General features: G+C 42.8%; 1 protein-coding gene across 5 annotated transcripts in view; it reads right to left on the bottom strand.

Annotated features, from left to right (window-relative positions):
* Positions 1–15,363, bottom strand: part of RAVER1 (ribonucleoprotein, PTB binding 1) — a 2,969,353-nt gene that overhangs the window by 2,745,254 nt on the left and 208,736 nt on the right. For all 5 annotated transcript variants that reach the window (XM_044084574.1, XM_044084577.1, XM_044084578.1 and 2 more), the window contains exon 3: positions 8,520–8,989. In XM_044084574.1, coding sequence (XP_043940509.1) covers positions 8,520–8,989 — 470 coding nt within the window. The remainder of the gene's footprint in view (positions 1–8,519; positions 8,990–15,363) is intronic.

Raw genomic sequence — 15,363 nt, 5'->3', positions numbered from 1 at the left:
TGATGCTTATGTACTCCAGCCGCTCTGACGTCGGAGAGAAATGCGACATCAGCCGACGTCGGACCCAGACTTTGGAATCCGGCCGACCGAGGGCTGCCTGAGGCAGGACAACCCATATGTTATGACTGCAGTTGCATTCTTGAAGGACATCTGAGTGGGTTTGTTGGGGCAAGCTCCCTAGTTTGGTTTTAGGAGAAATAAAAACCTTAAGGATATTTTGGCTATAGAACATGTACCTAGATGGAGGCCAGTTATGAATAAGGAAGGGACAGTCCCTTGAGGGTCATGTAAGGCCTGTGAGGTCATAAATAAAGCAGTGGATTTTATACATCCTGTTACAGCAAAAGAATTTCATTTTAAGGCCAGGGCAACTTGTACAACCACAGATTTGATTTACTTAGCTGAATGCCAACAATGTGTGAGTTTTTATGTAGGAAAAACGAACTGTATGTTTAAGGTTAGAATTTTACAGCACTTATCCTGGATTAGGACAAAGAATCCACATAATGCATTGTTCAGGAATATAGACCAGAATGAGGAACAGTGGTTTAAATTTAGGGCTATTAGGAATATGTACAGAAGTTTGAGAGGGGGGGATATGAAACAACAGACTGAATTAGAGGAGACAAAGTGGATAATTGAGTTGTTGGCTCATAGAACACCAGGGCTCAATGAGGTAGTCCCTATGAGACCCGCCTTAAAAATAGGCGGGTGCGCTATTAGAGATGATTGGATACAAGACTGTTTAAATATTTTCCCCTGCGTAGAGTAGGATTATCTGAAGAAGGGTTAGTACCCGAAAGTGCTAAGGATTTGACAATTGCTTTTACTGACGCTTCCTGGAATTTTATTCATTGTTATTCGTTGAGTTTATTCATTGGTTCTGTGTTTTTATGGATGTCTATAGTGTAAATTAAATTTTGGAACACAGTGGTGGTGTGCAACATTTTATTTATTTTATTTAACAAATCATTACCGACAGGACAAATTATAAGACTAGCATGCTGGCTGAGCTTTGGCCGGCTAAGACGTACCTACAATCAACTGGACGTATAAGTGAATTTAAGTAAATCTTTATCTGCACTTTTTTCAAATAATACAGCATTTAAATTGATTTACTTGTGTTGCATTGAATACTATCTAGCTGGAAGTTGTGGCTCTGTTTTTTCAGTTAATGCTTGTTAGAATTTAGTGCTTGTTGGAATTCCTGCATAGCCAGTGATAAGTGGGGGTAGTTTCACTTCATTGATATTCGGTTTCTGCCTTATATAAGTGGTACATTTTGGATTATTTTCTGCTTAAAATCTGAGCTTTGGCCAGCTAAGACCTACCTGCAATCAACTGGATGTATAAGGGAAGTAAATCTTTAACTGCACTTTTTTCAAATAATACAGCATTTAAATTGATTTGTGTTGCATTGAATACTATCTAACTGGAAGTTGTGGCTCTGTTTTTTCAGTTAGTTCCCCACTCACCCTCCCTGCTTTTGTTTTGGTGTTAATCTTGGTGGCTTTGAAACTGCCCGCCCCTCTTGCAAATTTGTATTTGGATACTCCTCCTGGGCCCATCTGATTTGCTCACTCAAAAAAAAATTGCACTTTATTCATCTGCTTTTACTGTATTTGTGTTTCTTCCTACTTTATTTTGCTTTTGCATCGTCTTAAAAGTACTCAATTGTATTTATTACTGCTTGGTGTAACTATCACTCTAAGCCTTTTGGTTTAAGCACTTGGGCTTCAGACCAGTTGCTTTACATTAAGAAGGTTTGTGGTCTGCACTGTTGTGGCAGGACAGGTAGCTTACATCCTTCTAAGTTGGGAACTGCTGATTGAAGGCCCAGTGTCTGTTATTCTAAAAGTGTCTTAGTTCTGGTTTAAGTACTTGGGATTCAGGCCAGTCATTTTACATTAAGAAGGTTTGTGGTCTGCACTCTTGTGGGAGGAGAGGCTGGACTCTGCCCTTCTGAGCTGGGAATTTCTGGTTAGAGGCTTATAGTGCCGGCATATTTGAACTGTTTCTTACTGAAATTGTTGTCCCTTGTTTGCTGTCGCATAAACTAGATTCAGGCCTGCTGAATCTAGCTTTGTTTGTATAACTTTAGCACTAAGCCACGCCTTCTTTTTTGGAGAAGGTTCCCCTGCACCCCAGTGGCAGGAGTGTGCAGTTAGAACTTGTCTGAAGACTACAGGACCAGGGTTAATTTTTGAGATATTTTTACTGGTTAATTGGGTAATTTGCTTAAAAGCCTTTTCTGATTGCTTGTAGTCATCTAAAGCTGTTTTAAGTGTGTTTACTGTTTGTAGTCGTTTAAAGCTGTTTTAAGTGTTTTGTTTTTACTGTTTTTGCCTTATCTTTAAAAAAAAAATGTCCTCGTTTCCCACTTTTCTAAGCTAGTATAGTCCAGTTTTCAGGCTTGTGCTGAATTCAGGGCTGTGTTACAAGTTTCTGAGCTGCCCATACCTTACTTGGATAGAAGGAGGTTTTTCTGTTCACCTGTGAGAGAGGGAGCTTTGAGCAGCCATCTGTCCCTGGAGGAGTGGTACCAGCCCAGAAGTTAGTAGTTTATAGGCCATTTTGGGCTAATTTATATCGCTTTCATTTCCCTGCTGTAAAAAACGCGTGTGCACTGTTTTGCATGTCCAGGCAGCGCCGGTTAGCTAGGGCTAAATTATTCCCGGCTCCACCAAGTCTCCTCTTCAACTTTTCACTTGAAAGTAGTCTAACTCTCAACCTAAGCACTTAAAAAGCATCCTACAGTCCAGCACTTGCTCAGACCTATTATCAAGCACTAATATACCCCGACACTTGACTGCCAGCAGGGAAAGGCTCATTATTCACCCCTCACCAACCAAGCGACTAAGTAGCTCACCCTACTATTCAGGCATGACCAAAGGACAATTTCAGGTATACTTTCCAGTCCAGCTGGTGAACCTGGGTATATCCTGAGGCAATGTTACAACTGCCTCATGTACACAGACAACCCTCTCCTCCTACCACAAACATTAACATATGCGAGAGATGCAATTATATAGCTAAATTGGAGGCTAAGCTCTCTCCACCCAAGACTGGAACAGGCAGTCATGATGAGAAGGTTAACACTTGCACCACACCTCCAGCCTCACAAAGACATACTAAACCAGCACTGGCAAAAAAATACACAAATACACGAAATCATATTCAGAAACTCTAAATAAAAACCTGCAAAAGCATCAGAGACCTCCAAAGCAGACACCCAAAAAACCTGCACCTCCCATCACAAAAAAGACAACACATAAAACACAAAATCAGTGTGCCACACAATCACAGCCCTTAAGGCGAAATAATATACCTAACACAATAGTAATAGGTGACTCTATAGTCAGGCACACTGACGTCCCAACCACTAGGCTGGACAAGGAGAAGGTTACTGTTAGCTGCCTGTCAGGACCCAGAATCCGCTACATAACGCAATCACTCAGGTCACTCCAGAACAAGTACAAATATGACTCTGTCATTGTTCATGTTGGTGTGAATGACCTGAGATGTACCTCCCTGGACTACATGAAGAGACATGGAAGAGCTCTCTGATCATGTAGCCCAGGCGGGTATGACCCTGAGTAGCATCCTGCCCTCAACAAGAATGATACCGCAGTACAAAGAAAAAATGATCAATTTCAACAACTGGCTAAGCTTCTGGTGTCATTCAAAGGGGATCCAGTGTCTGTCAGCCTGAAACAACATGCTCGACAAGCTGCGTTGCTTCGCAAGAGACAACTTGCACCTGTCACCCCGTAGGCTTTCGAATACTGGCCAAGGCTCTTGTTGCCCCCATAGTGCCTTTTTTAGGCAAGGTTCAAAAGTCAAACCCACCTGCGTAAACAGCACAAATAAAAAATGAGGGTTATGCTACTCAACGCCAGGCGTTTAAATCTCAAAATGCATGCGCTCAAAGCACTCCAGTATGGAGAACGTCGACATCTGTGCAATAACTGAAAATTGGTTCAAGGCTCCACACAGCACCCCAGCACTACCGGGCTACAACTCATATCACACATTTTGGCCACAGAACATGGAACAAAACACAAAAGGAGGGGATGTATCCATATTCATCAAGGATACCCATATCTCCAGGTTAGTGGCGCAGCATGATAACCTCTGAGACCATCCATGTGCAACTAACATCGGGCAAATCTACAATGCAAATTGTGGCCTGCTACAGATCACCCTCCATGACCCAGGACCACCATTCCGCCTTTCTGGAGACACTGGAAAACATGAAGGTCCTATCGAACACCCTGACATTGGGCGATTTCAATTACCCTACCGTTAACTGGGAAAACTACTCAAGTACAAACTCCCAGGTCCAGCGCTTCCTGGAATTTATCAACTCAAATGCCCTGGATCAGCTGGTAAACTCCCCTACCAGAGAAGAAAACATATTGGACCTGGTCATCACCAACATGGGCGACAGGTGTTCCGCACCGGAGATCAACCCATCACTGGTTAGATCAAACCATAAACTAATCACTCTGGATGTCCACACCACATCACCACCCCCAACCAAGGAAACCACAGTGAAAAACTTTTCTGTAGCAAACTTCACCTTACTTAAGACAGAGGTGTTTAGTTTCACAGCCCCCACGCAAAGGATAATAGTGCCCAAGATGCAGGAACCTTTACAAATGCACTCTATGAGCACCTACAAGGATGCATGGATCGTACCATCCCTAGCAAAACCAAAACTCACTCCCCTAAGAGAAGGAAACCAGTCTGGTGGACCCCTGCCATAAACAGGTTATACACTAGAAGGAGGAAACTAGTTCAGGAAAAAAAGCAAATCTCAAGAAGGTAAGACATCCCTGATCAGTATCAGTAAGAAACTAAGGTACCTCATAAAATCCTCCAAGGCTAACTTCGAAAGTAAAATAGCCAAGGATTCGAAAGATAACCACAAAGCCTTCTTTAGCTATGTCAAGAATACACGTGGCAACTCGCAGATATTCTCTGAGCTAGTGCAAAATAGCACAAAATATACTGAACCTACTGATATTGCCAACATCCTGGCAGATAGATTCAGTGCAAACTTTACCCCCCTCTCGCTCCCAAAAGGGCCCACAACAATACCGGAAAAGTGTAGTGTCCTGGAAATCACAGATGCACAGGTGAAAACAGCCCTTTCAAAAGCCAAAATCACAGCGTCAATGGGGCCAGATGGTGTCTCCCAGGCTGCGTCCTGCACGAACTACAGAACGAACTAACCTCCCACCTAAACACACTGTTCAACCTCAGCCTCTCCACAGGCTACGTGCCCATAGAATGGCACACAGCAATAGTTATTCCGCTCCACAAAGTAGGGGCCACAACTGACCCTGGTAACTATCCCCATAAGCCTGACTAGCCTGGTCTGCAAGGCTATGGAGCACATCATTATGGAACTCATTAACAAAGACATTGGGAACCTCCAAACACTTGACACGACCCAGTTTGGCTTTGTTAAGGGCAGATCATGCCTACTAAACCTGGTTGACTTCGAGACAGTCACCAAGGCCATAGACGAGAGGAAGGTGGTTCACACAGCCTACCTTGACCTCGCCAAGCCTTTTGACACCATTCCCCACTCAGGAATTATAGAAAAACTCACCAGCCTGAACATAAACCCCTACGTCAAGAGATGGGTTGCCAACTGGCTTACAGACAGAACTCACATGGTAAGAATAGTGGGCTCTAGGTCCGTCTCTAAACCAGTCACAAGTGGTGTCCCACAAGGCTCGGTCCTGGGACCCCTATTGTTCGGCATATACTTCTCAGAAGTACAGGAAACACAGGAGGACTATGGCTAACCAAGTTCACCGATGACTGAAAACTGGGAGCCATAATTCTCTCTCCGGCTGACAGACATTCTCCCAAAGGGCCTTACTGAGATGGACACCTGGTGTCAAAGTCATGGTCTCAAGCTAAATGCCAAAAAATGCATAGTCATCCCGTTTGGGAAAAACAAAACACCCATGAATTACCACACAGGTGGCAGCCCCCTTAATACAGGAGAGGTAATAAGAGATCTGGGGACCCAGGTAGATAGTAATCTCTCCTTTGACAATTATATTGCCAAAGTAGTTAGGAAATCCTTCTATGTAGCCCAGCTAATTACTAAAGTGTTCACATCTAGAAATAAAGAGGTTATAGTGCCCCTACTGGTCACTCATCAGACCCATCATAGAGTACAATGCCCCATTTGGGATGTACCTCACAAGACACTTCCAACAGCTGGAAAGACCACAAAAGTACCTCACCAAGAGGATTACTGGCCTCAAACATATGTCCTATGCAGCCCGAGTGGAAAATCTCCAGCTGTACTCAGTGGCATATCGCTTACTCAGAGGTGATCTTTGCCTGACTTACAAAGCCATGTCCAACTCGGAACTGATGGACATGTCCACCTAAAGAAATCCAAGTCCCTGCGAGCCACTCGCTCTGGTGAGCTAAACTTTGCCATAACAATAAACAGAACATGCTGGAGAGATAGATTCCTGTCACAGAGACTCCCCATGCTTTGGAACAAAATTCCTAACTACATTAGGCAGAGTCCCTCACTAACACTCTTCAAGACAAACCTTGACGAGTGGATGGGTAACAGAAAATACACTTCATTGGCTCTTCTTGACAGAGGCTCAGTTAATCAATGGGGAGGCGAAAGCTGACACACTCTGACTAGGCTTATAAATGCCCTCTGGCAGATAGCTTAGTACCTCTACCTATGAACCTAATTACAGTTAAGGCTTACAGTTTTTTTTTTCTTTTTCTTTTTTTTTGTTAAGCTCAATTAAAATCTTAGTCTTACAGCTTTTTAAACACCTTTATTGAATTATCACTTATAACATAGGCAAATTTACATTTATATAAAATCAACGTGTATTATCCTAACTTCCAGTCACTGAATGCTTGAAGTCTGCATGGATTTTCTCTGGGTACTACAGTTTTCCCAAACCTCCTGAGACATAACTGTTAACTGGCAAAACCTATACATGCACATATATACAAACTAAATTAAAATGTCTAAAGGTCATATTTCTGTGATGCCAAAGAAATCATGGCTTGCAGCTTGGCCAAGGTGCCTTCTGATCTATGGAACAAAAGCTGTGTGTGCTTACACGGGAAGTCATTTCTGTGTTGTACTTATTTTCTCACATGAAAGTAGAGTGGGAAGGATGAAGGTGTAAAAGGAAAGTGTCAAGGTCAAGGCAAACACAAAGTTAACTCTGGCATCAAGCTGAAGGAAATTAATGAGGATTATCAGGAAATGAAAGATGAGAACGGACATGTTTCTCAAGAACAACAAGAGCACTAACTTATGCCCAACTGAGGTAGAGAGAAAGATTGATTAAAACATAATTAAAGATAGACTATACCCTAAACATAAGTTTTATTTTCCAGCAAATAATGTACTTTGCTTCCTAAAACATTGCTCCTAACCTGCAAAGTCAAAAATACCATAACCGTTTCTCCCTCTGTTTGCATTCCTATGGAATTAAACTTCCTTGGTGCACACCATACTTGGTATGCATGAAACCTCACAATACATTCTTGAGGAATTTATTTCCATGGCTCTTACAGCATACCACTCACCACATTAAACACTCTTGGTACAGGAAAAGCCAACACAGCAGTGTCCCCCAATGGGGTCAAAATCAAATCTCTGGATATTCAGAACTCTACTACTGTGCAGTGCGCCTTCCACTGCTGGATGGGCAGCAGAGGCTAGATTGTCATGAAATCTGAAATAATATCTGCAGCAGATTAAGTTTTTCCTAAAAGCAAATTAAATTAAGCACTGTATATATTGCGGCCGCGGTGGTGCAGCGGTTACCACTGTCGCCTCACAGCAAGAAGTTCTACCGTTCGATTCTCGGCTGGAGCGCCTTCTGTGTGGAGTCTGCATGCCCTCCCCGTGGTCGAGTGACGTTAAAGACATGCAGGTAGGTAAGTAGGTAGGTGCGTGAATGGGCGTGCCTTCTTTGAAGGTTGGGCATTGGGCTGGCAACTCGGCACCGTAAAAATCCACTGCCAATCATTAGCAGATGGGAGTTCCACTGTGGCGACCCCTAACCGGGAAAAGATGAAAGACTAACAGCAGCAACAACAATATAGCTAAGAAACAGCTTGTTATAGTGTACCTAAAATGGCACAGAACATAAACTAGACAAAGTAACTCGTACAACTGAAGTTTACTGACTTTTTTTTACAGATACTCTGGCAGTAAGTAGCAATGAGAAGTAAATACAGAAAAAAGCCTAAGGAAGGATGCTCAAAAATGTCAGCTTCCAGGGACAAAGTATGCACTGTGAAAAGAAGAAAGCGTATCCATAAAACAAAATCATGTCAGTAAGGCCACTGCCTAAACTGCCATTCCAGAGTAGAAAATAAATTGCTACTTAGTGCTGCACAAATACAACGACAAGTGGGGCCTTCAGTGCAAGTCTTGAATGGTGGGCATAGGTACAAGCTAAACAATAAAAAATTCTCTATTTATATTTTTCACTTACTTGACAGAACACAGGACGATATACACTGGAAAATATATGCTGCAGCTGATCAACATCCCTGTAGTCAAGGGGTAGTTTTTCCACATACAAGCATTTGGAATGGATCAGGTCATAAGTCAACTGATTAACGTCAGTCCAGTGCACAAACAATGTTCGAGAACCCAGTGGTTTACCAAGAAGATCTGATTTAGCTCGAGCAGCAGAGTCCTTTTTCATGTACTCTACAAACCCGTACCCTTTGGAATGGCCAGTTTGCTCATTACATACTAAGAAACATCTTTCTAGGTTTCCAAAAGGACGCACCAGCTCTTCAAACTGCTGCTGAGTATATGACAGAGGCAAATTCGCTATGCACAACAGTGCGTCCGTAGGTTGTAACTGGACTATTATTTCTTTGTCTCTCAGCTGTGTCTTGTGAAACTGCCTGATGGTAGATTCTGCCTGCTCTCCATTCAACAAAGTCACAAATGCTGGAAAAAAAGAAAATTGGTTACTGACTGGTATCACAAAACAGCAATCCATCTAGACTTTGCCATTTACTCAAATACTCAAATCTACTCCTCAACTTCATCAAAGCTAACGTGAACATCTGAAATAACCTACGGTACTTGTATAGTATGTTTTCCCCAACAGGATTCTCTGTAAATGACTACAAAGCCTATGTAATACAGAAAAGGAAAGCAGTAACTCATCACTGTGAAATCAGAATACTGACTATCATGATGTAACATACTATTTTTTGGTAATCTGAACACAGGGGTTTTGGTCTTCACCCTTTTCTTTTACAAACACGTAAGGCACAAAAAAGGAACTCCTCAAGTAGACTAAAAGTAAGCACTGCAGTAGAACGACTGCAAGTAACCAGGTGATTTAACATGCATATTAAAAGAGTAGGCTAACTCGGCAGAATCGCCCGTGCAAACACTTTAGCCAGTTCAATAGGAGTTAAAAAAAAGTTGATTAAGAGCACAGCCATGGTGGATTTTACACTCTTGTGGAAATTTATGGCTTTTCATAACTGAAATGGATTTTAAATCACTTTTTTTCAGTTTAATGTCCATTTAATAAAATGGCTCTTCTGCAACAGGTAAGGATCCCTCCCAACCAGGGAAAAAAGTCTGCATTACTGTTAAACTTCACAAATGTCAGAAAGTACATTACTGAGCAGGCCATGTACTTACTCCCATTCTTATTTCAAACTTTCACACTCTGATGTTTAGGTGCTTTCCTTAATGTAACCTTTCATATCATTAATGGTTTCCCACAAAATTGTTTACATTTCTCAGAGAAGATGAATCTGGACCAGTTTTGCCTAATGCTGTAGCCAAAACTGCTGAAAACTGACATATTTGCAAATTGCTGAATACCATTGTATACAAAAGAAATTTACCATGACATCTGTCAAAAGAAGCACAACAGGAGCTATTTGGCCCCTAACGGCTGACATTCTAATGGCCGTTGATAAAGGCCAAGTTCACTGATGTTAATAAAAACGTTTCCTGTGATTAAACAAAAGATCTTTCTTACACAGTTAATCAAAATTAGGCTGAAGATGAAGTGACAAAATGGTTTATCAACTATAGGGAAAGTCAGTAATGTCAAGACAGAATCAAGTCCCGCTTACCATTCAGACTAGTGGCCTACAACTTCCTCAAACTCAATTACTGTTTTCCTCTTACTTCCTCTTTACATTAACTACCCACCATCTGATCTCTCAGGAAATAATGTGGCATGACATGCATGTCAAGACTGTTTACAGGTCTTCGTCCTTTCATGTACCGCATCCTCTCCAAAGCTAAGTGGCCTCTCCAAAAACAGCTAACTTTTTGCCTGTCTGCTTTTAAAGTATTACACTTTACACACACAAACACACACACACACTAAAAATAAGTTATGTACTTACCACAAAATTCCATTCGTGTTGTCCATTTTCATTCCTTTTTGACTGATGAGTTCATATCAGAGCCCTTGGATCTGACTCAGTCGTTGTAAAAGCTTGTGGCAACCTTGAGCTCTCGAGCTTCTCCCTTACCCAGAATGCACCACCCCCTTTAACACCAATCTTGTTTGCAGATTATAGCCAGAGACTAACCTTTTACTCACACAGAAAGAATTTTAAGCAGAAAAATAGCAGACAATGGAAGCACAAAGCTATAGCTGGACCCATAAAAGGAAAGGGAAAGACCCCCCAAGGCTGGCTATATCTACTCGCTCTTCAGTCAGCAGTGGATGGGGGTTGGCAGGTAGGGAGTAGACGAGGAATGAAAATGGACAACACAGATGAAATTTTATGGTAGGAGTTCTATTCCCAGACACGGCAAGTGTGGATGTGTGTGTGTTTGTCTGTGTAGGGAGCAACACTTTTGAGGCCATTCAGTCACTACAACCTCCACTGCCCTTCTTTGGCAAGCCTGCTACCTACCTATGAACCTATATGATTGGATTGGAAAGTGGGAAAGTAGGAAATTCACCCTGGGGATCACCTCTGTGGCTCTGCTTGACAGGGGCACAGGAAAATAATTTTCTTGGGTGGCGAAAGTCAGGGTACCTTTTTGGCTAGGCTTATATAGGCCCTAGGGCCAATAGCCTAGTACCTACCTATGAACCTATGGTAAGTACATAGCTTCTTTATCTGATTATGTCAATTTTCATTCTGTCCTCGACTATGGGACAGAGTCCCCAGCTACTATAATCCTAGGATGGCCTCAGGGAAGGATATTCCTCAGCACCACTGAGCCAAAGTATACCCTATTTCTAAAAAATAAGTCTAGCTTGTAATGAGATATGAAGGTGTGAGGGGAAGCCCAAGTTGCTGCTGCACAAATATCATCCATGCAGGCTTCTGAATGAAACACTTATGAAGCTGCTATGGATCTTGTAGAATGAGCACGCAAATGCTTAAAGGAAATTCAATTTACTGTAAATAAAAAAAAATGCAACTTCTGAGCCATTTGGCTAGGGAAACGCTAGACAGTGGCTTCCCCAATTTCTTTTCCGCAAAGGAAACAAACTGATCTGATTTTCTGAAGACCCTTACTCTGTGCAAGTACAAACCCAATTGCCTACGCACATCCAGTGAATGCAACAGTCACCTTTGTTTGTATAATTTGGGAAGAGCACTGGAAGGTTGATAGATTACTTAATGTTAGATTGTGATACAACTTTAGCCCAGAAGGATGCATTAGTTTGCAATGTAACTATGAAAAATTAGGCATGGGGGCTTCATCGATAAAGCCTGAATTTCTGAAATTCATCTGGCCAAAGTAATGACCACCAAAAGCAAAGTCTTTCAAGATAAAAATCCGAGACCACAAGTATTTGCAAGACTGAAGGGAGGAAGAACCAGAGCTTGCAGTACCAGAGTTAAGTCCCATGGTGGAGTAGGATCTTTAATTGGAGGTCTCAACAGAAGTGCTCCACAGACAAAGGTCTTACAAAGATTATGTGAAGCAAAGGAAGAGACATCAAGGTCAACATGGAAAACTGCTACTAAATGAACCTTTACTGTAGAACTTGCTCCTTAATCAATAAGCAATAACAAAAAAATCCAGGCCAGCGTGAATCGGTGCAGTAAAAGGATCCACATCATTATCGAGTGCCCAGTGCACAAGTCTCTTCCATTTTCTAGCATACGTTTTTCTTGTAGATGGTTTGAGGGAAGATAACAGAATTCCGTTAACAGGGGAGGAGAGCATAGGTTGTCTGGTTATTATTGGAAATGTAGAGACCAGGCTGTCAGCTTGAGCTCTGGAAGATCTGGATGAGCTATTTCTGTCAGGTGAGACAACAAGTCTGGAACTGGATCCAGAATCCAGGGTCAAATGAGGCACAGGAAGGGGAAACAAATTTGTTGAGGCCAAAAGGGAGCAATGGGAATGACATTGCTCTTCAACCTGTCAGCTCTCTGAATGAATTTCGATAGCAGAGGGATCGTAAGATAAGCATACAGTAATCGGTGGGACCAATTGTGAAGTAGAGCATCCCTCAGTGACTTCCCTTGAGGGGGGAGATAAGGGCAAAGTAGCTGCTGCATTTGTTGTTTAGGGGAGATGCAAGGAGATCACAGCAAGGCTGCCCCCATTTGTGAAAATTCATGTCTGCTACTTTCTGGTTGAAGGACCACTCGTGAGGTAACAAAATGCACCTGCTCAGTTTGTCTGTAGTATGCTGGTCTTCCCCGGAATATGTGTTGCTAAGAGAAAGTGGTTGGAAGAGATTGCCCTTTGCCACACCCTTACTGCTTTTAGACAGAGGGTTTGGTTCCCCCTTGTTTGTTGATGTAGCAAACCACTGACAAGTTGTCTGTCTGTATCGCAGTTGTGCCCAGCAGGAGGGCATCCTGAAAGGATTGCAACCCTAATAGCACTGCTCCCAACTCCAGAACACCGATATGCAAATTGGCCTCTTTGGGGAACCACATGCCCTAGACCATCTTTCCCAGGTAATGCCTCCCCACCTCAGCTGGAAAGCATCTGGGTCACTATGGCGTTTGGCTGAGAAAGGACAAATAAACTGACTTGTAGTAGTTGTCCCAACTAGGACCACCACATCAGGTCTTTTTTGCACAAGTTGGTGATCCGAATGGAGGGTGATAGGGGAAGCTGAAGTATCTACTATTGAGAAGCCATCACCACATGAAGAATCATGTGAAATATGGCCAGTGGAACAAGGGGTACCGCTGCAGCCACTGATCATAGTGCTTGTAGGACCAGATGAGTGGGAATTGTGGTACTACAAAATATCTTGTCGACTTGTGACTTTAATGTCTGAACTCTGGAAATGGGAAGAGAAATAGAAGTTATGTTCTTACCATAACGTTCCATGTTAGTTGTCTTCTTCTCGCCTTCTTCTTGCTGGATGGGTTCGGAGCCGACCTCGGCTCCGACTCGGCCACTCTAAAAGCTCGAGAGTTGGTTCCACCGGCTCGAGGCTCCCCTTATATCCCACAATGCTAGGCAAGAGTTACCTCAGATCTCGTTTGTAAGCTAACCCAGCTTATGTCAATAACAGTATAACTGTAAAACAGAATCCACCTCTAACAGCAGGAAGAAACAGGGTGACCTATATCCTGAAACAAGAAATATGCATAATAGCATATGACTAAGAAAGAGGTGGTAGAAAGAGAGGTCACGATCACAACTCCTCAAGGTCTGTCCAGGCCAGGGGGAAGGAGGGTGGGGCCAAGAAGGCGAGAAGAAGACAACTAACATGGAACGTTATGGTAAGAACATAACTTCTATATGTTAAGTTGTCTATCTCGCCTTCATTCTTGCTGGATGGGACCGCCCCTAGCACCTTGTCCCGGTGGCCTAACGGAACAGACTCCTGAGAACAGTGGAACCAAAATTAGCTCTATGCCTAGAAGCTAAATCCAACTTATAATGGGAAATAAAAGTGTGAGGAGTAGCCCAAGTAGCCGCTGCACAAATGGTGTCAATAGGCAGTCTGTCTTGGAAGGCTAGAGAAGTAGCCAAAGCTCTGGTGGAATGGGCTTTAGGTTTATTAGGCAGTTTTGGTGTCTAATCTCATAAACAAGGGTAATCAGAGATGTTAGCCATCTGGATAAAGATACCTTTGAAACTGGAAGTCCCTTTCTGCTTTCCGCATAGGAGACAAACAGCTGATCAGATTTTCTGAATTGTTTCGTCCTGTCCAAGTAGTACCTTAATTGACGATGAACATCCAGGCAGTGTAATTTTTGTTCAGACCTATTTGAATACTCTGGGAAAAGACAGGGAGGTCAATGCTTTGGTTTAGATTTGATGTTGAAACCACCTTAGGCAAAAAGGACGGGTTAGTTCGTAAGGAAACTCTGTCCTTATGGAACAAAAGATAAGGAGAACGACAACTGAGTGCTTGAAGTTCTGAAATTCTTCTGGCTGATGTGATAGCCACCAGAAAGAGAGTTTTCCATGATAATAATTTCAAGGAACATGAAGCTGCAGGTTCGAAAGGGGAAAGAATCAATGAAGCAAGAACTAAATTTAGGTCCCAAGGAGAAGGAGGATTTCTTATAGGAGGTCTGAGAAGAAAAACTCCTTTCAAAAAGGCTTTGCAAAGTTTGTGGGACATTAGGGCAGATTCAGAAATGCCCACATGAAAATTAGAAATAGCTGCCAACTGAACCTTAAGAGTAGATGGAGATGAACCTGCATGGAAGAGTTCAGCAAGAAAATCAAGGACTAGTTGGATGGAAGCGTAAAAGGATCTATGTCCTTTCCTTGTGCCCAATATGAGAAGCGTTTCCACTTACTCAAATAAATCTTTCGAGTGGAAGATTTATGGGAAGCTATCAATATATCTCTAACAGAGTGAGATAAATGAGGAAGCCTGGCTACGGTTGGCACTGGAGGAACCAAGCAGTGAGGTTCAGAGAGTGGAGGGAGCGGTGAAACTGACCCGATTGGTGGATCAAAAGATCTGGAACTAGGTCCAGACTCCACGGTCGCTCCAAAAGATAACGATGTAGAAAGGGGAACCACACTTGTCGAGGCCAGTAAGGAGCAATGAGGATCAATGAGGCCTTCTGAGCGATAGCTTTCTGTATTACTTGAGAGATGAGAGGGAAAGGAGGAAATGCATACAGAAGTCCCCGGGGCCAAACTTGGACTAGAGCGTCCCTGCTGGGTTGGCCTGGTAAAGGGAATAGAGTGAAGTATTCTCTGCACTTGCTGTTTTGGGGAGTAGCAAAAAGATCGCAGCAAGGCTGACCCCACTTGAGAAATATCTCTCTCACTACAGAGTCTTTCAGAGACCACTCGTGAGGCATGAGTATAGCTCTGCTCAACTTGTCCGCAATGTGATTGGACTTCCGGGATGTGCGTTGCTATCAGAAAACGCTGAG

Source organism: Protopterus annectens, chromosome 9.part0 (assembly GCF_019279795.1).
Source record: "Protopterus annectens isolate FY-2018-M chromosome 9.part0, PAN1.0, whole genome shotgun sequence".
Lineage (NCBI taxonomy): Eukaryota > Metazoa > Chordata > Ceratodontiformes > Protopteridae > Protopterus > Protopterus annectens.
Note: the sequence above shows the minus strand (reverse complement) of the source record. Positions and strands in the feature narration are given on the sequence as shown.